The sequence below is a fragment of the Chiloscyllium plagiosum genome, chromosome 31 (assembly GCF_004010195.1).
Source record: "Chiloscyllium plagiosum isolate BGI_BamShark_2017 chromosome 31, ASM401019v2, whole genome shotgun sequence".
NCBI lineage: Eukaryota > Metazoa > Chordata > Chondrichthyes > Orectolobiformes > Hemiscylliidae > Chiloscyllium > Chiloscyllium plagiosum.
Genome location: NC_057740.1, coordinates 35,469,085 through 35,493,761, shown reverse-complemented (window position 1 = coordinate 35,493,761; position 24,677 = coordinate 35,469,085). Strand labels below are relative to the sequence as shown.

The following is a 24,677-nucleotide window of genomic DNA, read 5'->3' as shown; positions in this document are numbered from 1 at the left end:
CGCCTGTAGACCCGGGTTCAATTCCCGACTCAGGCGACTGACTGTGTGGAGTTTGCACATTCTCCCCGTGTCTGCGTGGGTTTCCTCCGGGTGCTCCGGTTTCCTCCCACAGTCCAAAGATGTGCGGGTCAGGTGAATTGGCCATGCTAAATTGCCCGTAGTGTTAGGTTAAAGGGGTAAAGGTAGGGGTATGGGTGGGTTGCGCTTCGGCGGGTCGGTGTGGACTTGTTGGGCCGAAGGGCCTGTTTCCACACTGTAAGTAATCTAATCTAAAAAAAAAATCCATGGCTTTAATTCCCTACACTGTAGAAGCAGGCCATTCAACCCATTGGATCCATACTGACCTCCAAACAGCATGGCATCCACACCCCATCCCCAACCAAACATTGCTGTAACCCCACATTTAGCACAGCTAATCCACTGAGCCAGCACATCCCTGGACACGATGGACAATTTGAAACATAGAACAGTACAGGCCCTTCAGCCCTTGTTGTTGTGCTGGCCTCTTATCCTACTCAAAGATCAGACTAACCCTTCATTGTACCAACTTCCATGTGCCTATCCAAAAGTCACTTAAATGTCCTTACAATATCGACTCTACCACACCGTTGGCAGTGCGTTCCATGCACCCACCATGCTTGGTGTAGAGAACCTACCTCTGACATCTCTCCTAAACATTCCTCCAATCACTTTAAAATTACACCCCGTCATCACAGACATTTCCAACATGGGGAAACGTCTCTGGCTATCCACTCTATGCCTCTCATCATCTTGTACACCTCTATCAAGTCACCTCTCATCCTTCTTCAGTCCAATGAGAAAAGCCCTAGCTCCTTCAACCTTTCTTAAAGAGAGTTGTACAGCACAAACAGACCCTTCGGTCCAACTCGTTGTTGACCAGATATCACAACCCAATCTAATCCCACCTGCCAGCACCCAGCCCATACCCTCCAAACCCTTCCTATTCATATACCCACCCAGATGCCTTTTAAATGCTGCAATTGTACCAGCCTCCACCAATTCCTCTGGCAGCTCATTCCAAAAATGTACCACCTTCTGTGTGAAAAGGTTGCCCTGTAGGTCTCTTTTATATCTTTCCCCTCTCATGCTAAACCGATGCCCTCTAGCTCTGGACTCACTCACCCCAGGGAAAAGACTTTGTCTATTTATCCTATGCATGTCCTTCATTATTTTATAAACCTCAATAAAGGTCACCCCTCAACCTCTGACGCTCCACAGAAAACAGCCCCAGCTTATTTAACCTCTCCCTATAGCTCAAATCCTCCAGCCCTGGCAACATCCTTATGAACCTTTTCTAGTTTCACAACATCTTTCAGACAGGAAGGAGACCAGAATTGTGCCCAATTGTTCTCCAGTCAGGCAGCATCCTAGTAAATCTCCTCTGCACGCTCTCTAAAGCTTCCATATTGTTCCTATACGGAGGTGACCAGAACTGAAAATAATATTTCAAGTGTGGTCTAACTGCAGGATAATCTCACAGCTCTTAAACTCAATCCCCCTGCTAATGAAAGCCAACACACCATATGCCTGAACAAGGAGAAAGTGAGGACTGCAGATGCTGGGGATCAGAGCTTAAATTTTCCAACAATACATGCCTGAACAACCCTATCAACTTGAATGACAATTTTGAGGAATCTATGGATATGGACCCCAACATTCCTCTGTTCCTCCACACTGCCAAGAATCCCATCTTTAACCTTGTATTCTGCATTCAAATTTGACCTTCCAAAAATGAATGACTTCACACTTTTCCAGGTTGAGCTCCATCTGCCACTTCTCAGCTCAGTTCTGCATCCTGTCAATGTCCAGTTGCAACCCATAACAGCCCTCAACACTATCCACAAATGCACCAACCTTGATGGCATTGGCAAACTTACTATCCCACCCTTCCACTTACTCACCCAAGTCATTTATAAAAATCACAAAGAGCAGAGGTCACAGAACCGATCCCTGCAGAACACCATTGGACAAACTCCAGGCTGAATATTTTCCATCTATCATCACCTCTGTCTTCCATAGGTCAGCCAGTTCTGTATCCTGACAAACAAATTTCCCTGTATCATGCCTCCTTATTTTCTGAATGAGCCAACCATAGGGAAACTTACCAAATACCTTGCTGAAATCCATGTACACCGCATTCACTGCTCTACCTTCAACGTGTTTTGTCACGCCCTCAAAAGAATTCAGTAAGGTTTGTGAGGCATGACCTGCCCTCAATGCCTTGTTACTATCTCTAATCATTTACCATATCCAATCCACCTGACCTGAACACCTTGGGTCTGTGGGAGGAAATGGGAGCACTCCAAGAAAACCCATGCAAAAATTGGGCGAGTGTCTGTGAGGTTTGCAAAGTCACACAAGGTAGAATCAAACTTAGGTCTCTGATGCAGTGAGGCAGCAGTGCTAACCTCTGAGCCACCATGCTGCCAGTTCTTTGCTTCAGGCCACCTAACTTTCCAAATGACAGTTATTTAAAGTGTCGTAATTTATTTAGGGAAATTGGCCAGCCAATTAGTCCACCAGTACAGCAGGAAGATCTGTAAAATATCAAGTCATATTCAGATATGAAGTCAGAAGGTTGCACTTATGACAATGCAGCAGTCCTTCAGAATTGCCTTGAACACCATGTTTTTAAGACAGATAGATGCAAGTTAACTGCACCATTTGGAGACAAAAGTGCCACCAAATTGATTAAAGCTCACCATGTCTGAAGTTCAAACTCCCTCTTTAATAAGTGACCTTTGGCAAGAATATAGAGTAGATCAGGTCGCTGTGTGCTGTGCGGAAACTTTAGAAGCTATTTGTATTTTACATGAGAAATCGATCATTTAATCCTTCATTTCAAAATCCCTGCACATTATAATATGGTAAGGGATTAAAGTGAAAACCATACTCATTTGAAAGAGTGAAGTGCAAGCTCAATTATCTTCCTAATTGGAGTAAGCACACACAGGAGATTATGGAAATGCACACAATGGTCTTTTATTAAAACAAGCCTGATCAATGTCTTGGCTTAGTCTTGAATCAGAATCCAAGAAAACAAAACAAAGTCGTTTGAATTCCTCACAGGTAAAAGATTTAATGTTAATGTTAGAGTGTCTCTGCTACTTTATAATAACAATTGAGCATTTTTTTAAAAAAGTATAGTCACTATTGTAATGCAGAAATCTTGTCAGTTAAATATGTACGGCCACCTCCCACTCAATAGCAATATATTTCCTGACAATCTGTCATAATTAATACCGTGAACAGCCACAGCACTACCACTAAGGCTACTGTAGCTTTCCCAAGGTAAAGGCAGCAAAACTACATGCAATATTCCAGAGTCACACCAAGGTTCTACAGTCAAGACATCTTTGCTTCTGTATTCAGTATTTGAAATCACCAAGAACCATAATGTTGAGAAGGATTGTGATGCAGAGTTATGGAAAAATAGTAGAGTTGTGGGGGTAGACTGAGCAGTAAAAGATTAAAAAAGGAATAAGGAGATCAAGATGATTTCAGACGCTTTGTCGAGCGTTGGAGAGACCTCAGACTCTGGGATAGACACCTCGATGCCTTTGTCCTCTGAAGAGGAGAATGAATTTCTTCAGAGATGCTCTAGGTAGAAGAGATAAGCTGTGTTCCCTGATTGGACCAGATTAACCACCCCAATCAAGGAACCTTGGCTGACAGATGTAATAAGTGTGAGGTCTGTTGACTGAGAGCTGGCTCTGGGCGAGCTAGATCAGTGTCAAGGACTCTCCACATGCAAATAAAGGGTGACTTGGTGACAGGATTCCAGCTTCTGCGCAGTTATTTTATGCACCACCTGCAAGGTGCCCTCCAACTCAGTCGCCACCCTGACTTGAATCGATAATTACTGTGACTTCAGTGTCTGTCAAAATTCTGGAACTCTCTCCCTGACACAAACGTACATCTACCTACATCACATGGACTGTAGCAGTTCGAGAACACACTTTCCAACAACTTCTGAAGAGCAATTCAGAATGCTGTTCTTGTCAATGACATCCATATTCCATGAATAAGAGTGGAAAAAAATGAACTTGGATCAAAACTTATTTTGTCTTTGAGGACTCCTTATTTATTTTCATTGTGAATGTCTTGTAAAAGAATTATACGCAAAGTTAGTAATATTCAGTTCTATTGTTTGTATACAAGATTAAAACTAGGGATTAAAAGTGTAATGTAGTAACTGATTAAACTAATGATAAATTCAGTAGAAACTTAATTAACCAAAAGATGGCTAGAATGTAGAACTCACTACCACAAAGCACAACTGAGATAACTAGTATAGATGCATTTAAGGGGAATCCAGATAGGATGTGGATAGGGTTAGATTAAAAGGGTGGATGGGTAGACACTCACGTGAATCCTAAATTACACTATAAATCAAGTTGGCCAAATGGTCTATTCCTACACTGTACATGCCATGTAACTTATCAGTCCATCATGAATTCTAGCGAGTACCATGTGCAACTTCAATCATTCATAAAGCAGTGTGTCACAGTCAATTAGGATCAAAGAAATCCCGGCAATAATGTACGTACTAAGATCAATGCTACAATATTTACACTCGTGCCATTTGAAGCTTCACAGAAACCATTAAGTTATAGCAACAAACCCTTGAAGCTGATCAACATGTTGATGCATTCACTTACGCTTTTAGAACACACTTGCAAACACAAGATGTCCATGCAGCAGAAAAAAAAATAAGATAGGCTTTTGCTTGGAATGTAATGGAGAGAGTAACTGATCTTATCAAGTTATTTTCTTTACTATTTTTTCACTGGTGGCTATGCAGACATTTCTCATCCCTAACCACAGCCCTCAAGATGGTGGTGAGCTGCCTTGTGAAATCACTGCAGCCCATGCACAGTGGGTACATCCATTTGGGAGGGTGCTCCAGTATTCACTGTCAGCATCAGTGAACGAACAGTGATACGGTTCCAGGTTAGGATGGTATGTAATTTGGAGGAGGAACTGGTACAAATGTCCCATACATCTGCTGCCCTAGTTCTAGGTTTCAGGCTTGGAACATTTTATTAAGGATGCTTTGTGTTGTAGTGCATCCTTTAGATGGCATACAATGTTGCCTGGGTTGGTCATGGAGAACATGAATATTGAAAATGTTAGATGGGGTGCCAATCAAGTGTGCTGCTTTGACCTGGATGGTGTTTAACTTTTTGGATATTCTTGAGAGTGCGCAGTTCCAAGTGGAAAGCATTCATTACATATTTAAATAATAGGTCAAACGGTTATCCCTCTTATTAACTCCAACATACAGGAGGAAAAAATAAAACATGAAATCAAGGGTTATGGAGATAAGGCAGGAACAGGATACTGATTAAGGATGATCAGCCTTGATCATACTGAATGGTGGTGCAGGCTCGAAGGGCAGAATGGCCTACTCCTGCACCTATTGTCTATTGTCTATGATTGGATGGATAGAAAATTGGGAAAGCAGTTCAGTGGTCTTCTTTCACAAGACCTGCCAAGATCGATTTCGTTCTTGTGCTGATCAGAACGTTGCTTCTCAGTTATCCTTCTCTGGATGCTGTTGCTGATTTGCAGGAGGGATGAGCTGGCTTTCACACTTAGAAAAGGTCTCCGACTTACTAAAAGTCACAGTTTATAGTAACTGGTGAAAGATAAACTGGTTTTTCTTCAGGCTTAAAATGGCTTTAACTGCAGAGAACAGGCATTTCCCCAGAGCTGGAGGTGGTCAAGGTTTTCTCTATTTCACAGTTCCAAGATGTCCAGCTACTTGAGAATCAATGATATTGCTGCTGGCAGGCAGGGTGGCTATATCATCAACAGCGGAACACTTGCCAGAGCAATGTTACGAGTTGCCAGTTGAATTCCTATTTGTACACAGACCTCAGCTGAAGCTCATGTGCAAACTATAGTTCAATACAGCAGAACCTCGATTATCTGGCATTCGATTATCCGGCAAGACCACAATGTCCCGATGCTCAGATAAACTATGTAATCTGACATTCGATTAACCGAATAAAACATTGCTTGGCATGGACGAGTTGGGTAAAGGGTCTGTTTCCTTGCTGTTTGACTCTATGACCATGACCCATTTCCTCTGGCAACTCACTCCATACCCACACCACTATGTTGTAAAAGGTGCCCCTCAGGTCCCTTTTAAATCTTTCCCGTCTCCCCTGAAATCTATGCCCTCTCGTTCTGGACTCCCTTACCTTGGAGAGAAAAAAATAATCTTGGCTATTCATCCTATCTGTGCCCTTTATAAATCTCTACGAGGTCATCCCTCAGCTTCTTATGATACGGGAACAAAGTCCCAGCCTACCCAGCCTCTCTAATTTGGGCGACATGATGGCTTAGTGGTTAGCACTGCTGCCTCACAGCAGCAGGGTCCCAGGTTCAACTCTGGCCTCGGGTGACTGTCTGTGTGGAGTTTGCACATTCTCCCTGTACCTGCATGGGTTTCCTCCCACAGTCCAAAGATGTGCAGGTCAGGTGAACTGGCCATGCTAAATTGCCCATAATGTTAGGCGCATTAGTCAGAGGGAAATGGGTCTGGATAGGTTACTCTTCGGAGGGTCGGTGTGGACTTGTTGGGCTGAAGGGCCTGTTTCCACACTGTGGGGAATTGAATCTAGTAACTTCCTTGCTTTTTAAAACTGCATTAATCCTTCAGCAAACCTTGGTTGAAAAAAAAACTTACCCCGATTCAGTCCCCAACTAAAAATACAGAAAAAATAAAAAGGCATCACTTTTACAGGGTCTGGCGACATGTAGGGCGGACTAAGTGGGCATGGCAGAAATCTGCCCTGGAAGGATACTGGTGAATCAGATGGGCTTTTAGAACAATTGATATAGTTTCATGGTTGCCATCATGAAGATAGCTTCCAATTCCAGACTTTATCAGCTGAATTTAAATTCTACCATTTGAAGTGATGGTCCTGTCTCCCCAAGGATTAACCTGGATTTCTAACCCAGTGACATTACCATGCACAGTAGGGACAAGAGAAAGCAAGATGGGGAAAAAATATAAGCAAAAGAAAAATTTAAAAATTAAATTAGAAATCCAGAATGCAAGGATTCTGCTGGAACAACTTTGGTTAATCTTTGAGGTCCACATCAGCAGACAATCCACCAACACTCACTCTTCAGCTTAGCTGTGATGGTTCATCTGGAAGGGGGCTCTGGTGCACATTGAAAAATTCTGAGGCAAGAATTGAAGATGTTTTTAAAAATAAAGTCAATGCCCTTTTTCTCTCACCAAATATATTTATATCCATCTGACAACGATTGACATACTTTTAAAAAGCATAAGTTATTCTATCAAACGATGACACCAAATCACAAACTTACACAAAAGGAATTGTTGCAGGAAGGTCAATTTCCATGTAACCTCAAAGCTGTCAAATCCTTTGGCAATGATAAAATGGAACTCATTCACGCTTGACATTTTAATTCCTGTATAGAAACACCTTGGAAGCCATTAATCTCCATCTGTGCTCATTTTCAGAGCAAGGTGTTCCTTACAAACACAGCATGACGTGGAAATATTCAGACAGACGTTTTAACTCTCAAAACCAGGTGTGAAACAAGGGTAGTGGGAAAATTACTATATTTTGTTCATGGCTGAAAACGTTTCCAATCTAATTTTTCTTCCAGACCTAAGCTCTCACTCAATCCATCCACTCGGAATATGCCAAGTCTTGATAGTGTACAGATGCACAAACAGTTGGCAGTCAAAACTAACTTCAGTTGACCAGTCTGCTCATGCGAATGACCCATGTTCATGCTGAGTGTAGGCAGGGATGCATTATGTTCATTTACCAATGAAGGGGCACTGCAGCAGCCTTCAATCTTAGCCTCTAAGAGGCTTGCAAACATGGGTGGGAGCCAAGTGGAGAACAACAATCAAGCAGCAGGTTTAGCCACCCCCTCTGATGCAGGCACACAAAGTGCAACACACTTCTCCACCCAACTCCACATAGACCAAGAATCATGCTGGGATTTTCCAGGTCTGACCAGTTCACATTTAGTCATGCTATTTCTCACTGAGTCACAGGGGGGTTTCTTCCACAATTCTGTTAAGACGTAAAGTCATTAATATGCCATCAGACAAAATGGACCATAACGGTGTTTATGTCATGCACAATCCTCCAACCATCTTACATTCCTTTCTCCCAAAAGCCAATAATCTAGCTTTCCTTTAAAGCATACCTATACTGTATATCTGCTTTTTTGTTCAAACTCACCTGCTTCTGGATCGTGGATGTTGCTAGTTAGGCCAACATGCATTGTCCCTCCCCAAGAAGATGGGGGTGAGCTCTTTTCTTGAACTGTTTTAGTCTCTCTAGTGCAGGGAGATGATAGTGCTTTTAGGAAGTCATCACAATTTTGACTCAGCAACAGTGAAGGAACTAACAGTGATATAGTTTCAAGGGGCCATGACAGCGTGAGGCTTGGAGGATGTTTTGCAGGTGCCAATATCTGCTGTCATCCTTCTAGGTGGTAGAGGTTGCAGGTTTTTGAAGGTGCCTTGCTGAGCAACTCCTTAATATTTTAAAAGTTATGCACAGACTGTAAAGATCAACGTGCTGCAACTTCACTTGCACAAGAACATGGGGTCACAGTTTGAGAATAAGAGGTAAGCCATTCAGGACTACGATAAGGAAGAATCCCTTCGCTCAGAGTTGCGAACCTGTGGAATTCTCTACCACAGAAAGCTTTTGGGGCCAGTTCATTACATATATTCAAGAACGATCAAGGGGCATGAAGAGAAAATGGGAGTGGGATAGTGAAATTACATGATCATATTGAACAGTGATGCAGACTCCAGGGGCCAAGTGGCCTGTTCCAACTTTCTATGGTTTCCTTTTGCAGTACGCTGACCACAAAGCCCACATTATGGCCATTGTAAATTTGAGCACACATACGCAGGAGTTAAATTCCACAACTCCACTCCCTTGTCCCAAATCTCTACAAGCTCCAGTTGGAACAGGCCACATCTGGGACATAAGACAATGTCCAACGGAAACCAAATCAACAAGACAAAAACAAATGAAAGACAGTTGCTTTCGTGTCCCACGCTGTCCACTTACCTATGAGGCTTCTTTCTCTTCAACATGTTCACATGAATTCTCGTAACTCTGCAACAGAATAGATAAGAAAAACATTACTTTAAAGCAAAAATTCTAGTCCTGCACAGCATACACATTCAGTACGAGCTACAACAGCTGTGTTTACTCTTTCATATTGGCCCAGCTTAAAATCCTAAACTTGATTTTTCAATTCTTGCCAGTAATGGTTCCAAACTCCGAGCCAAGGATCCAAACCATTCGTCTACACTTTGAAGTAGAATTAAAATGTGAGATAAGGCAGTGAAAGAAAATGGCATGGGGTGGAGGAGGGTGGATGTTTAAAAACATATTACAGAAGTTCAAAGATAAAAAAGTTTTTTGTTCATGCAGTGTAAAGTTTACAACTGAAAGCTCAGATCTGACCACACCAAATTTAGTATAAAACAAACTCTAGCTATGACTCAAATATCATTAAAGTAATACAGGGAGCTCCAGAATTCTCCGCTCCCAGCCAAAAAAGAAAACAATTCCGGTTGCTTGCACTTCCTGGTTGATATGAAATCTATGGAACAATTTAAACTGTGTTTGTTTTACAAACAGAGCCAAGTAAAATAGGAATAGTACATGTGAAGTTATTGTGAAATTTCCATGGTAATGCTCCAGTTGCTCACCTTCCAGTCTGAGATACTTTAAATCAACCTGTTTAGTGTTTTGGCTGGAATGTGTGTGATCTGAACCTGCACCTTCCAACTCAGTAGAGGGACAAGAGTCCTCACCTTATGGACATTTACAAGGCATTGCCTGGCAGGACACTTGGTGTGAGTCCTCATCCTGTTACATAGCACAATGATGACAAGAAAATTGGTGCTGTTGATAGTGAGGTTGGTGGTCTCAGTCTACAGTCTGATACTGATCAGCTGATGGAATTTAATCCCAATAAGTGCGAGATGTTGCTATTTTGGGATGTCTAATGAGGGAAGGTTATACACAATGAATGACAGGTCCCTAGGGAATACTGAGGAACAAAGGGTGTACAAATCCATAGATCCCAGAAGGTGGCAGTATGGGTAAACAGGGTGGTGAAGGCAGCATAAGGAGCAAGGAAGTCTTGTTACAACTTTATGAATTACGCAAGATCAAAATTCGAAATTTCATTCTTTCAATTCCCCCTCCTGAAAAATGTCTCTTCAAGACAGGACAGATAATGGAAGTTCCAATGTTATTTATGGATGAATACAAGAATTAAAGATACCAGAGGGAAGTTTAAATTTTGCATATGCTGCACTCATTAACTTTTCACTGTCTAACACAAAATATGTGCTTTTGAAACAGTTTATTAGCTACTAGAGTAGAGAACTTTTGCATAAATCTTGTTCTTTAGTTCCAGCCTTTAACAGTTTTGTCAAAATGTTAACATTTCCTTAACCTGCAGATGCAAACAGACCAGCTGTGCATTCAAACAGTTCCTGTTTTGATCGTTTATTTTGATTTCCAACATTTATAGATCATTTTTCATAAATCGCAGGCACACTGTGGCTTTAGGTGTGTAACATTTGTGGGAGGTTCTACAGCTATGCGCTAAAGACATAAGAGATAACACCTTCCAAGCCTCCATCAGCTATACAAAGCTAGATCTATACATCTGTACAAAGATAGTAATCACCCTAAGTCACATACCATTGTTATTTATGCATCTATTTCCCATTCCCAAGAATGCCAAGACAAAATCCTGAAAACTCATGATAATTTATGCTGAAAATAAATCGTAACCGCCTCCCAACAGCAGAGTGATGTCGGATGACAAGTTTGCACATGCATTTTCCAGTATAAATATGGTTGTTAAAAATAATGGAAATAATTTTAAAGGTTCATTATATTTTAAAATGAGAACGGAATTAAATCTGCATGTGCCCATTTCCCACTTGGTAACTTTCAAAAAAAATGACTAGTTTTTTCAATTTCCAACCTCACGATTTTAAGCCCACATTGATGCTTTATTCCCTCCATTCACAATCCCAATATTATTTTAATAACCTCTATACTCTCACATTTCTTTAAAGAGGGAGGAGAAGCTACAAGAATTGCTGTGATTTAGGAATTGAAATAGTAATGAAACGATTCAACAGTAACTTTCAAAAAGGGATTCTGACAAATACTTGGAGAGGAAACGTTTGGTCAATGGAAAAAGGAGTGGTGGGGATATAGGATTAAATGGACAACCTTTTTGAAGAATCAGAGGAACGATGGGACAAAAGGCTCTGTGCTGTGAGAACCAAATGATGTCAGAATGTCACTTTTGGACAAACTACACTGTCTCCAAGACAACAGATTTCACAGCACATTGAAAGGAAGGGCATAAGACGCTCACTTGTCATGGCAGGTGTACTGTTAGAGGTGTGAGAAACAAAAAAAGAGAGGCATGTCCAATCATACTTCAAGAGTCTCATGTGCAAAATGTTTGGGAAGGTGAAAAAACCACAGTCACTTCTTTCTAACCTCAAGATCTGCCTCTATGACTCTAAGACTAGAAACTAATGACTGACCACAGAAAGCACAGCAGTTGGGTGAGCTGACCTCGAAGAACAAAGTCACACTCATTCCACTATAGCAAAAAGAAAAGGCAGCCATGATTAGCATTTAAATAGTGCTATTCACGACTGTCAAACATCCCAAATTACCATTATAACTAATGAGGTTTAATTTGAAGTGCAGTCTTTCTTGTAACATAGGAAACGATGGACAAAACAGAAATGCGATAACGATCAAACAGTCTGCTTTAGTTTAGCATCAGCTTTGGCTCAGCTAGTGACATTAATTTTCCAGTCAGAAGGTTGTGGGTTCATGTCACCCTCAAATTGAGGGACAACTGGAGGAGGATGCCTAGTCAGGATCATGATTTTCTGCTGCACTGCCTTCATGTAGTCAATTTTCTCCTAAATGCCCCGACATATTGTCCCCTTTACAAATGATCCTAACGAGAAACTCAATGAGCAAGTTATGGTCTGTTGCCTGCACTGACTCTATGAATCTTCAGAGTTTAAAAATCATGATACTGGATCCAACAGGTTTATTTGGACGGTCCTGCTCCACAACCACCTGATGAAGAGGCAGCACTTCGAAAACTAGCGCTTCCAAATAGACCTGTTGAATGATAACCTGGGTCGTGTGATTTTTTACCTTTTCCCACACCAGTCCAACACCGGTACCTCCGATAGCCGGAGTGCCAGCAAATTCGTTATGATGCCAAACTAACTTTACACAGCAAGTAGGCCACGCATGTTAATTCAGCAAAGTTGGTCACAGCTGTTGTCAGTGGAAGAAAAATATACGAGTAGCACATGTTCCATTTTATAAAAATCATTCCACAACTGGCAACCAAGTTTTCAGCCACTTATAAAGAAACCTGGCATTTGAAAACAGGAGTCTAATGGCAACCACATAACCCATTTAAAAACTCATCTGGTTAATTAATTCTCATTTAGAGAAAGAAATCTACCATCCCTCACTGGTCTGGCCTATAAATGAGTCCAGACCCACTATAAAAGGTGCTTGACTCTTAACTGTCCTCTGCAATGGTCAAGCAAGCCATTTAGATCAAGGGCAGTCAGAGTCAGGCAACAAATGCATTGAGTTAGACCCCAACTACCACCCCGAGAAAAGAAACAGGAAGTGACTGCACCACAGGAAATAATAATAATATCACCAGCCCAAAGAAACCCAAACCTATAAATAGAAAGCAGAAATTCTCAGCATTGCTTCGCCGGAGGCCCACTGAAGATGTTATCTGGTAGGGCAACAAAACTTTTGGAATTGAACCTTGCAGCTCAGCAAGCAAACCTACATCCAAAACCAAAACCTGAGCTACAAATCTTCTCAAAACTCATTAAAATGTTTGCAAGGTCAGTAACACCCAGACTCCATGAAAACATAAAAAGACATGAGGCTCCCTCGAAAAACTTACCATCGCTCTCCTCCATGAAGGCGTTCTTTGAAACCCAGCACTTTCATCAAGTTTTTAGTCACCTGTCCTTACACTATGTTGAAATTTGTTTAGAACCAGTCTTGCGAGGCACCTTAGAATGCTCAAGGCATAACGTAACTGCAAATTGTTGTTGCTGTTGTGATGACACCAGACCGTGTCAGTGAGAAATCAGAAAGCACTCCCACCATCTTGTTTGGGGGCATACTGCAATTTCCAACTTTTGCCTCATCGTGCTATTCTCTCCTTTTCTCCATTTAACAAGGCTGCCAATTCCAAATCAGTATCTATCATGGTTCAGTTAATATAGGTCGTTCTGATATAATGCATGCTCCTTCAATGAAAATTGGTTATAACGCAATTGACGAACTGTGGACGTTGTTTGGATAACACAAACTTTCTACCCGAATGGGTATGATGACTTTCTATTAGTGTTCTTCTACAGCGCAATTCTATACGGCAGTTTTCCATAGTGCAACTTTCTATAGCAGGAGGTTACAGAGGAACACAACTGTTGTGTTATAGCAGAACAACCTGCAAGTGCAAAACATATGCAGTGAACTAAAAAGCAGAGCTCCTAAACTTGACTAAAGGTTAAGTTAATCTTAGCAAAGCGATCTCAGTGTACCTGGACATCTAACACATAGGTGAAGCAATGATTGACAAATACAGAGGAACCTTGATTATCTGAATATCAAATTATCCGGCAAGATTGCATGGTCCTGATGCTTGGTTAAACTATATCATCCGGCATTCAATTACCCGGAATTTGATTAACCGAACAAAATACTCCCCACCTGTGTCCTTCGGATAATCAAGGTTCCTCTGTACAAGAGTACAGGATGGTCATTCAGCGCTTCTAGCTCACTCATTATTCAATAAGATCATACGAGAGTTATATCCTAACTCCATCCATTTGCCTTGGCTGAATATCTCTTAACAACATAGCTTTTAGAAAAGGTCGTGGTGTAGTGGATGTTCCTGTAAACCCAGACCTTTTGGCCCAGAGCTCAAGTCCCACTTGCTTTGAGGTGTGTCATGATGTGCCCAGACAGGTCGATTAAAAAATAATTCCACTACTTGTGGGAGTGTATTCCATCTTATGAAGAACTGCTTCCCAAATTCTCCCTTGAAATGATCGTAGTTTAGAGTCAAGTGTGAATGGAGAATCAAGTGTGATCATCCGACAAGTTTACAAAGATCTACTTAGATAGTCATCATTGATGTAGTTGGGCTCACATGAGTAGCTGTCAGCACCATCAGCAACCGGGACTGCAACAGAACCTGTGCAAGTGTAACACATCACAAGAGCATACATTCATCAAATCCTTAGCTATATAGCCTATCAAGGCCTGTACCAACCCTCCAAAGAGCATCACACCTAGAACCAGCTGCCTACCCTACCCCATAACTGTGCGTGTACAATGACTAATCCAGTTGGCCTGCACATCTTTGCACAAACTTCGGACAATGTAGCATAACCAATCCATGTAAACTGCACATCTTTGGACTGTTGGAGGAAATCAGAGACCCTGACGGAAACCCACAAAGACACAAGTGTCACACAGATAGTCAATCAAGGTTGGAATTGAACTTGGATCCCTGGCAGTGAGAGGCAGCAGTGCTAACCACAGAGGACATGGCATAATAGGTTTCTGAAAGGGGCAAGGTAAAAAAAAACACACCTGCACAGAAAGGGTACTGGAAATTTGGAACTCTCCATTCCAACTAAATACTACTGAGGTAGAAGGTCAATGGCAAATATCAAAACTGGGATATTTTGGATAATTTGGGAGGCAAGAAAATCAAGAATTATGTATCTAAAATAGATGAATGGAATTATGATAAACATCAACCATCATCTAACAAAAAAAGCAGAATGGTTTCAAGGCCCTACATGTGTTCCTAAAGTAATGGGATTAAGACGATAATAGCAGTAACTGTTTAATCAGTTTACTGTTATAGTGTCACAGATGTATAGCATGGAAACAGACCCTTCAGTCCAACCCATCCATGCCGACCAAATATCCCAACCCAATCTAGTCCCACCTGCCAGCACCTGGCCCATATCCGTCCAAACCCTTCCTATTCATATACCCATCGAAATGCCTCTTAAATGTTGCAATTGTACCAACCTTCCCCACTTCCTCTGGCAGCTCATTCCATACACGTACCACCCTCTGCATGAAATAGTTGACCCTTAGGTATCTTTTACATCTTTCCCCTCTCACCCTAAACGTATGCCCTCTAGTTCTGGACTCCCCAACCCCAGGGAAAAGACTTTGCCTGTTTACCCTATCCATGCCCCTCATGAATTTGTAAAACTCTATAAAGGTCAGCCCTCAGCCTCCGACGCTCCCGGGAAAAACAGCTCCAGCCTGTTCAGCCTCTCCCTGTAGCTCAAATCCTCCAACCCTGGCAACATCCTTGTAAATCTTTTCTGAGCCCTTTCAAGTTTCACAACATCTTTCCGATAGGAAGGAGACCAGAACTGCACGCAATATTCCAACAGTGGCCTAACCAATGTCCTGTATAGCCAAACGTGGCCTCCCAACTCCTGTACTCAATACTCTGACCAATAAACGAAAGCATACTAAATGTCATCTTCACTATCCTATTACCCGTGACTCCACTTTCAAGGAGCTATGAACCTGCACTCCAAGGTCTCTTTGTTCAGCAACACTCCCTAGGACCTTACCATTAAGTGTAGAAATCTTGCTAAGATTTGCTTTCCCAAAATGCAGCACCTCGTATTTGTCAGAATTGAACTCCATCTGCCACTTCTCAGCCCATTGGCCCACCTGATCAAGATCCCATTGTAATTGGAGATAACCTACTTCATTGTCCACTACACCCCCAATTTTGGTGTCATTTGCAAACTTACAAACTATACTTCTTATGCTCGCATCCAAATTAAAAAAAACTGTTCGCCAAGAATTAAGAAAATTAAAACTTACAGCAACACTCAGTGCTTTGGAGGGATGCAGGGATGAGGAGGATGAACAGCAAAGTCAAGATTTGCATTCAAGTCAAGTATCTGCTACTGGCAACCATTATGTGGAAGCTAGATTGACACTGCATGTTACAGGGCCTTATGGGCTATTGTGGCTGTATTGGGTCTTTGGAAAACCAACTAATTAGCCCCTTCCCCCAATTTACAGTTGCCCCTTCAAGGTTAACATCCAATCCCATATGAATGTTATTATTGAATGTGCTAATCCCAAATCAAAACAGCTCACTGAAAAAAAACAAGTTTGTATCTCCCTTCTAGTTGTTTTTCTAATTCTTAAATCTGCACCCTCTGATTACAAACTCTTCCAGTCAGTTCAAACTGGTTTGTGTTATTTACTCTATCAAAACGCTTCATTATGTTGATGTTGCTCAGGGAATAACTGTGCTCTAAATTAATGCTCTCTGTAGTTGCATATGCAACCAATATTCATCACTCAGCCTGATATATGAAGAACACCCAGTTGAGGGAGGAAGGAAGCAGAGATTGGTCGACAGCCATGGAACTGTTGCAATTTTATGTAGTGTTTTTAAACATAATAAAAAAAAAGTGCTCTACTGTGCACTGAGGGAGCATTAAAAAGCAAAATTAGACAGTCATTTGGCAAAATGCTTGACTAAAACCTTGGTCAAAGGGGTTGATCTTAAGAAACACCTTGAAGGAAGGGAGAGGCAAGGTGTTTCAGAATTCAGGGTGGGAATTCCAGAGTTAGATCAAGAGCAATCATAGCAACAGTCACATCTTCAGGAAACAAAAATGAGAAAATTCAAGTGCTTGTGATTTAAAAAAAAAACATTTCAAAATGACAAAGGCTGAATTGTTGTTATGTCTGATTGCTAGATCTAATGCTGGACATATAACAGAAATATTGAATGATTCTAAGAAAATGAAGGACGCGCAAATACAAAACGTCCACTGGACTACAATACCTTGCTTGGGGCCAAATCAGACTTTTCCCCCCTCATTTTCCCATTAAAAGCACATATAGGAGGAGAATTCTGATTTTCATATGGAATAGACACAGAGGAACTGGAAAAGGTGCAAATAAAATGACAATAGTACCAGGTCAGAGTAGTTAATAGGATGCAATCTATTCCATAATTTGTGGTGAGGAACAGATATACTACAAATTGTTGTTGGACAGTTTGCTTCAATCCATTGTCAGCTTTGCAAAATGGTAGTTATAGTCCCTAATTTCCTCATGAAGTTCAAGAAGTTGGATTTGCACATGGACTGTCAACTAAACTTAATGTAGAAAGTCAGGACTGGTACTTCAATACTGTAGCTGATAGATGTTCCAATTAATCTCCTTAAAAAAAAAGGGAATAATTCACACCCATTCCTACACGCAGAAAAAAGTGTGGTTATTTTTAAATGACAAATGTAAAGTGTAATTAATTTTCACATTTTCCTTAGTTTTTACTCTCTTGGGGTGATATCTTTCTTTTGCTCTCTATTCATTTCTGTAGCAAATTTGACTCCATTGCAGCCCTTTTCCTTTCACACAACTTCTCTGTTCCTTGCTCAGTTCATAATGCTCTTTCGTTAAGGAGACAGATACAAAAGATGCCTCCAGCTCATAGGTGATTCTATGAGAATCTTCCTTGGGTAGCTATGCTGCCACCAAATCCTTGTCATGTCAAGTCCATGGGGTTTACTAGTATTATTGTCTAATCCTTCACTTAAGTATGTCCCTCTGCTGAAGACTTAAGTAACGAGTTTGTTTGTTACATACTGACTAAAATAATAAATTACAGTATCTTAGACTGTTTAACTGCATCAAACTTGGCAAAAGGGATTGGTATCTCCTAAGAGATACCAGGCTAACCTTGTTATTTACAGTAGGGATAAGACTCAAACTGGAACAAGACTTTCAGACAACCACAAAAAAAATGTGGTTGCAGGACATCCAAAACAAAAACAAATTTCTGGAGAAACTCACGTCTAGCAGGATCTATGGACAAAAGGCAGAGTTAATGTTTCATTTTCAAAGAGGTTTGTCAATTCCAAAGAAGCGTCATTGGACTGGAAACATTAACTCTGATTTCTCCAGCAATATCTGTCTTTGTTTCCATAGATAACTGAAACTGACAAGCATCTCTAGTGAACAACAGTCATCTCCTAGCGAGTGGAATTAAACAGGCTTCAGAGATAACACTTTCACGCTACCGGTCTTGGACAACAGGCTGGTCAGCTGTGTTGCTTTCAGGTGCCCTGTTGACCTCACTATGATACTATTAGCTCTCATGTCCAAGGGAAACATTATTCAATTGAAAGAAGGATGAAGAAAAATGTCTGACTGACAGAGCAGTGGTGAATGATGATGACTTCTATAAAGTCTGAACTATTAGTAGTGATCACATCCTATTGTTTGCCAGAAACTTTTTATCCTACAGTAACTTTTAAAAAAGGTTTTCTCATGTAATATGGGTATCAATAGCTAGGCTACGAACTGTTGCCCTTCAATTGGCATTTGTGTGCCATCTTGAATCATTGCAGTCAGTCAAATCGGTAAGGACATTCACAGTGCCACTGGGAAGAAAGGAAACTTCAGAATTTTGACACAATGACAGTGAAGTAATAGCAATGCAGTTCTAAGTCAGGGTGTGTATCAGTGGTAGAAGGAGGAAGTGTTTAAGATGATGAATGAGATGCTGATCATGCAGAGGGCTTTGCCTTGGATAGTCTTGGGCTTCTTAAGCATTTTTAGAACTCCATCCATGCAGGTAAGTGGATGAGTACAACATCACATACTTTGTGCCATGCAGATGGTGGACAGGCATCAGGGAGTCAGGTGGTGAGTGACTCAAAGTATTCCCAACCTGCTATTGTAGGCATTACTATTTACATGGCTCACCTGGTTCAGCTTCTGGTCAATGATGAGCCTCAGGATGCTGATAGTGGGAAATTCAGTGACGCTTTGAATGTACTGGGGAGACAGTTAATTTCTAAATGTGAAGATGCCTATTGGCTGACATTCATGAGTCACTAACGTTACTGGTTACTCATCAGTGGAAGCCTGAAAAAATGAAGAAATTCAGCATGTCCATAAACATAGAACATTATAGCGCAGTACAGGCCCTTCCGCCATCGATGTTGCGCCGACCTATCATACCAATCTGAAGCCCATCTAACCTACACTATTCCATGTACGTCCATATGCTTGTCCAATGACGACTTAAATGTACTTAAAGTTGGCAAAATCTACTATCGTTGCAGGCAAAGCATTCCATACCCTTACTCCAAGTCTCCAACTTTTACAGATGCACCATAAAATATTTTCTATATAGATACAATCATGGCTTGGTGCAGCAACTACTATGCCCAGGACTGAGAGAAACTATGGAGTTGTGAACACAGTCCAGTCCATCACGCAAGCCAACCTTCCACATATTGACTCAATCTATACTTCACGCTGCCTCGGAAAGACAGCCAAAGACCCCTCCCACCCTTATTATAATCTCTTCCATCAAGAGGAGACAAAAGCTTAAACATACGCACCAACAGGTTCAAGTACAACTTCTTTCTCGCGGTTATTAGACTGCTGGTGGACCTCTATCTTCCTTTCTGTGCACCTTCTCTGCTGCCATATCTTTGTATTCCTCGCTCAGTTCTATCACCCTATGATCCGAGTGATAATCTGCCTGTACTGCACACAAAACAAAAACATTTCACTGTACCTAGGCACATGTGACAACAATAAATCAAATCAAATGCATGAATGATGTCCATATCTGCTACACATTGGCACACAGACAGCTTCATTATCTGAGGTATGACCATCTCCTCTGACTTTAGGATAAAAAAAATGGCCAGTACAACAAAGAAATCTACCTTGAGGTTATTGCGATTGGAATACTTGCATATTGTCCATTGGGTGAGCATACTGCATCTTAAAACAAATCATGTCTTTCAATGCCAATGAGTTACACCTGCTCGGTGAAATTCAGGCCCCACATCTCTTCAGTCGTAACAAATATTTCCATGTGCTACAATTCAACTGCAATGTCTACAAACTGACCTCTCTAAAACATAACTGCCATTTACATATCATTTCCTGTTCTTTGTTAAGCTTTCTCCCACAAAGCCAATTCTCACCATCCACTGTTCTTCACCCAAGTTTGCATTACTAAACTTGAGAATTAACAGTCAGTGACAGTTTATGAGCTCATGTCAACACTCAGAACCTAAAGGATGCAACATTTTTCATAGATAAGCCATTACACAGAGGTGGATTCACTGCATTCCCTGAATTACAGCACATTTAGCCAATCAAATCCATGCTGCTTCTCTACAGCAATCCTGTCCAATTCATTGCCGTGGTCAATCCCTAAAGCCTGCAAATTTACTTCACTGTCAAGTGTCAATCCACATTCTTTTGAGATGGTTGATAATGTGTACTTCCAACACCCTCATAGCAGGTAAAATTCAGGCCACTGTTAATCACTGTATAAAGACGTTCCTCCTCTTAATCCCCTACACCTCTTGGCTAATACAGTAAATTTGTCACAATTCCCCCCCCCCAACTGCCTACCCCCCCTTCCGCCAGTTCTTCTACTAATACAGTCAGTTTTCATTTACTAAACTCACTGTTACCTTTTCAATCAAGTCAAAGAGAACAACACTACGATCTCTATCCTAAACTTGTAGTTCAAATGCTCATCCCTGGAACTGTTCTGGTAAATCCTCACTCTGAGTCCTCTCAAACATAATCACATCCTTGCTAAGGTATGACTTCAGTTCTGATCACCAATACTTGACCTCTGGTCTCTTAAGGGGTTAAAACACAATCCATATCATATTAAAGGGGTTACTGTATATATTAAGAGCAGATAGCACAGAAAAACTTGCAATCACCTGGGCTTGCTCTGAAACCTCATTTTGCCTTCAACTTTTATGCATATAATTGTTTCTTGCAAAATTAAGTCGCGAGCTTCTCTACTATTGCACAGCCCACCAATACACAGAGCTTGTCTTGTACTAACAATGTTGTACTGTTTATCCCATTATACTGTATCACTGATGCAGATGCCATTCTCTCAGGTGATTCCTCAGGGCAGTATGTCTGTATTTATACAAAAGCATTGCCACTGGAGCAACCTTCAATTACTCAACTTTCCAGGGCATTATCTGTTGTTTTTAAAACTAAAAGATGGCCTTTATTTCCTACTGAATTTCTTTTAGCATTCGGAAATATTTCAATTAGCAACACACTTTGTAACCTGACCCAACTGCTGAGTTGTTGATAACATTATTATTTTTTCCCTAGCTCCATTATAAACTCATTAGATACTTAGGACAACCTTGTATAAACCAGAATAGGGGGGAAAATAAAGGATGAGAGCTTTGCATAATTCTCGACAGAGATAGTGCGGTCTGTGGATCAGTCATCCAACTACAAACATTCTTACTCAAGCCCACGAGGACAAGTCTGGCTACCATCCCAGCTTTTATCAAGATCCAAAAACAGATTAATTTGAGTATCATCTCAATAATGTTGGTGGCTGTTTTCTTTTGGCTGTGCACAAAATGGTTGCTACAAATACCTGTACAAGACTAAAGCACATCCGAGCATTACCATATAGCACTGTGCAACCTGCCAGACTGACAAAGGTTTATTTTTCCCCTGAGATCGGTGGAATGTGGATTCCAAATACAAAGTCCCACTGTCAGTATCAGCAGTCGGCAAAACGACTGCTTCATTTATAACCAAGCACCAGAATTGGCCTCAGCATCTCTGGTCTTAGAGGGATTGGTAGAAAATCTAGTTACTGCTACAGATAGGCATCTGTGGATTTTTCTTTTGATTTTACTCATTCACGGGATGAGGGCATCACTGGATAGGTCAGCATTTATTGCCCATCGCAGAGAGCAGTTCAGAATCAAACACATTGCTGTGGGTCTGGAGTTGCATGCAGTCCAAACCAGGTAAGGATGGCAGTGTTTTTTCCCTAAAAGGAAATTAGTGAACTAATGTATTTTTTTTTTGGACAATCAATGGATTTATGGTCATCATTAGACTCTTAATTTGTTTTTTTTTTAAGTGAATTCAAATTCCACCACCTGCCCAGGCAGGATTTGAACCCTGGATCTCTGGGTTAACAGTCCAGCAAAGATACCACTAAGTCATCACCTCCTCTATTTCCATCTGGAAGCACATCTTGGGTATAACTAGCATAGCGACCAGCTGTGGTTTCCCCCTCCCCCCACACACACGTTCACAATGGCAAAGGGTGTCCTGGGAGGCTGCGGATTCCATTCAGAAGTCACCACAACCCAGAGAGGGATGTGGTGAAAGGCGTTTATTAATATAATATTGGATTTCAAAATAGAGGCCATTGGATCTTGGTTCTGTCCGCGTTTTCATTTCTAAATAAAACCAAGTTCAAAATGTTTTGTCAGAAAGACGATTACTGAGCCCTGCAGTGTTCATGGAAAGGCATTTATACTGTTGGGTTTATAACAGCTGGGAGTAAAAAGGTGCTTTGTTACCAGTTCAGAAGAGTATGGGATAGTGCATTTTTTAAAAATTCCAGTTCAGAAGACAACAGTGAGAAACTTAGAAGTTTAGTTTCTCTCCTTGGAAATCAGGGCAGTTCAAGAGACAAGTCACCTCAGCAGAAGGGTTTAGTTTGTGAATCTTCAAAACCAAAATCTAGGTAGAAATCTGCAAGTTTTTAGAACAAAGAAAGTTTAGGCTCTCAGATTTGTGATAAGTTAACGGTAGCAGACCTTGAAAAGACACATGGAAAGTGGAAACAATTCAATGGCAGAGATACTGTAGGGAGTCAATTATGTAAAATCTTACAGTGGAGGTGGAGTGTAACATCCCTGAACTCGAGACATTGTAACCATGTATCTTCAGCAACAGGACAAAGTTTTACTGTGTGTTCAACATCTAAATAGCTTGATTTTTAATTTATTCTTATTTGCAATAAACTTCTGTTCTGTTGTTAAAGAAATCCTGCAGTCTTATGTGATTGACTACCATGTTAATTAACTCATGAAAAGAAAAACATATGATCGATCATATCAAGTTTCATTCTGGGATCTGTTTTGCCCAGGAGTAAGAAGGGTTATACCTGAAGCATTGACTTCTCCACTTCCTGATGAGAATGTGTATAGGGTGTAAGCAGGTAGGGAAGGAGTCAAGTTTTGAGTTTGGTGAAATAAAAAGGTTCAGCTAAGCATGACTCAGATCAGATAAGAACTTGCAGTAAACAATGAGCTGCTGAAGGCAAGGGTAGTGGGTTAACAAGGTGAAAGTTATTCATGCTTTCATGTGAAACACAGCCTGGCTTGCTGTGGTTCTTCTCGCCCCTTGTCTACTCAGGAGTAACATAAGCTGGGATCATAAAAGGAATGAGAAATTGGAGGCTTGGGAAAGGAACTCAATAAAAGTACAATGCTGAAACATGCGTTGAAAGTTAGCAGGGAAACTCATTAGGCTGTTTGCAGCTCTGATGAAAGTTATTGAACCAAAACATTACAGCATATGCTTGTATAAAAATGGAGTTTGAGACCAATTTATTTTTTTAAAAAAAAGATGTAGGGTCTGAAATACATGAGCAATTTTTTAGAGGGCTTGAAATCTACTCTCTATTGTATTGCTACCCAATGGGTTATGTCAGCACATGAGCTGGTTGTACAGTTGCCAGATCAGTGACCGGTCCTGACAACTCTGCTCCAAAACTAGTGCAAAACAAACTACACTTAAGTAATAATCTCCACGGAGACAAACATTCATTAGCATGCACTAAATGCATCAAATGCAGATGCAGGTAAATGCTCATGTGCCAGAAGCCTATCATTCCAGTTCTAGCTCTCTGTCACAATTCAAAATTATTTTCCTTCACAAGATTGGTACACCACCCAGGGCTGGCTTTGAAATCTGCAATCACTGACTTTCTTGCTCACTTCAGAACAGGGACTTGGATTGATCCATGAAAATGTAAGAGCTCATTGTGGAGATTTTTGCTAACATATGTTACAAATTCATTCCCAACTGTGGCCATTTGGTCATTTGTTATTAAGAATCTACTTGATGAGTTTCTCCAGAGTTTAATATTAATCTCCAAAATTTCAGTGTCTCCTGATAATCTCTTGAAACCAGAATCTGAGGTGCCATAAAATTATTGGCGTTAAAATCCTAACTAAGTTGGAACTGGGCTTAGAATCTTGATGTTGCGTTGATGTCCATGGAGAGCAAGCTCGGCAAGAATAGAGTGCACTCCAGTGAGGTGGCACACCTTGATAGATCGTGTTAATGCATCATGACAAGAGGAGATTAATTTTGATTAAATAGATTTACACCAGGGAGAGCTATGATTTACTACCTGTCCGCCCAAAGGATTTAAATAGAAATTATGGGTCAACCCGTACACAATATTGACTCAGAGTCAGAGTGATGTACAGCACAGAAACAGACCCTTCGGTCCAACCCGTCCATGCCGACCAGATATCCCAACCCAATCTAGTCCCACCTGCCAGCACCCGACCCATATCCCTCCAAACCCTTCCTAGTCATATACCCATCCAGATGCATTTTAAAATGTTGCAATGATATTAGCCTCCACCACTTCCTCTGGCAGCTCATTCC

The 24,677-nt window shown here is 41.0% G+C and overlaps 1 protein-coding gene across 6 annotated transcripts in view; it reads right to left on the bottom strand.

Annotated features, from left to right (window-relative positions):
• The window catches only part of LOC122565409 (spindlin-Z-like), a 102,836-nt gene that overhangs the window by 44,217 nt on the left and 33,942 nt on the right, over positions 1-24,677 (bottom strand). For 2 of the 6 annotated variants that reach the window (XM_043721356.1, XM_043721360.1), the window contains exon 2: positions 9,111-9,158. In XM_043721356.1, the coding sequence (XP_043577291.1) occupies positions 9,111-9,136 (26 nt within the window). In that variant the 5' untranslated portion in view covers positions 9,137-9,158. Of the gene's footprint in view, positions 1-9,110; positions 9,159-18,935; positions 19,098-19,579; positions 19,728-24,677 lie in introns of all 6 variants that reach the window. The other 4 variants (XM_043721357.1, XM_043721358.1, XM_043721355.1 and 1 more) reach the window with 4 other exon arrangements.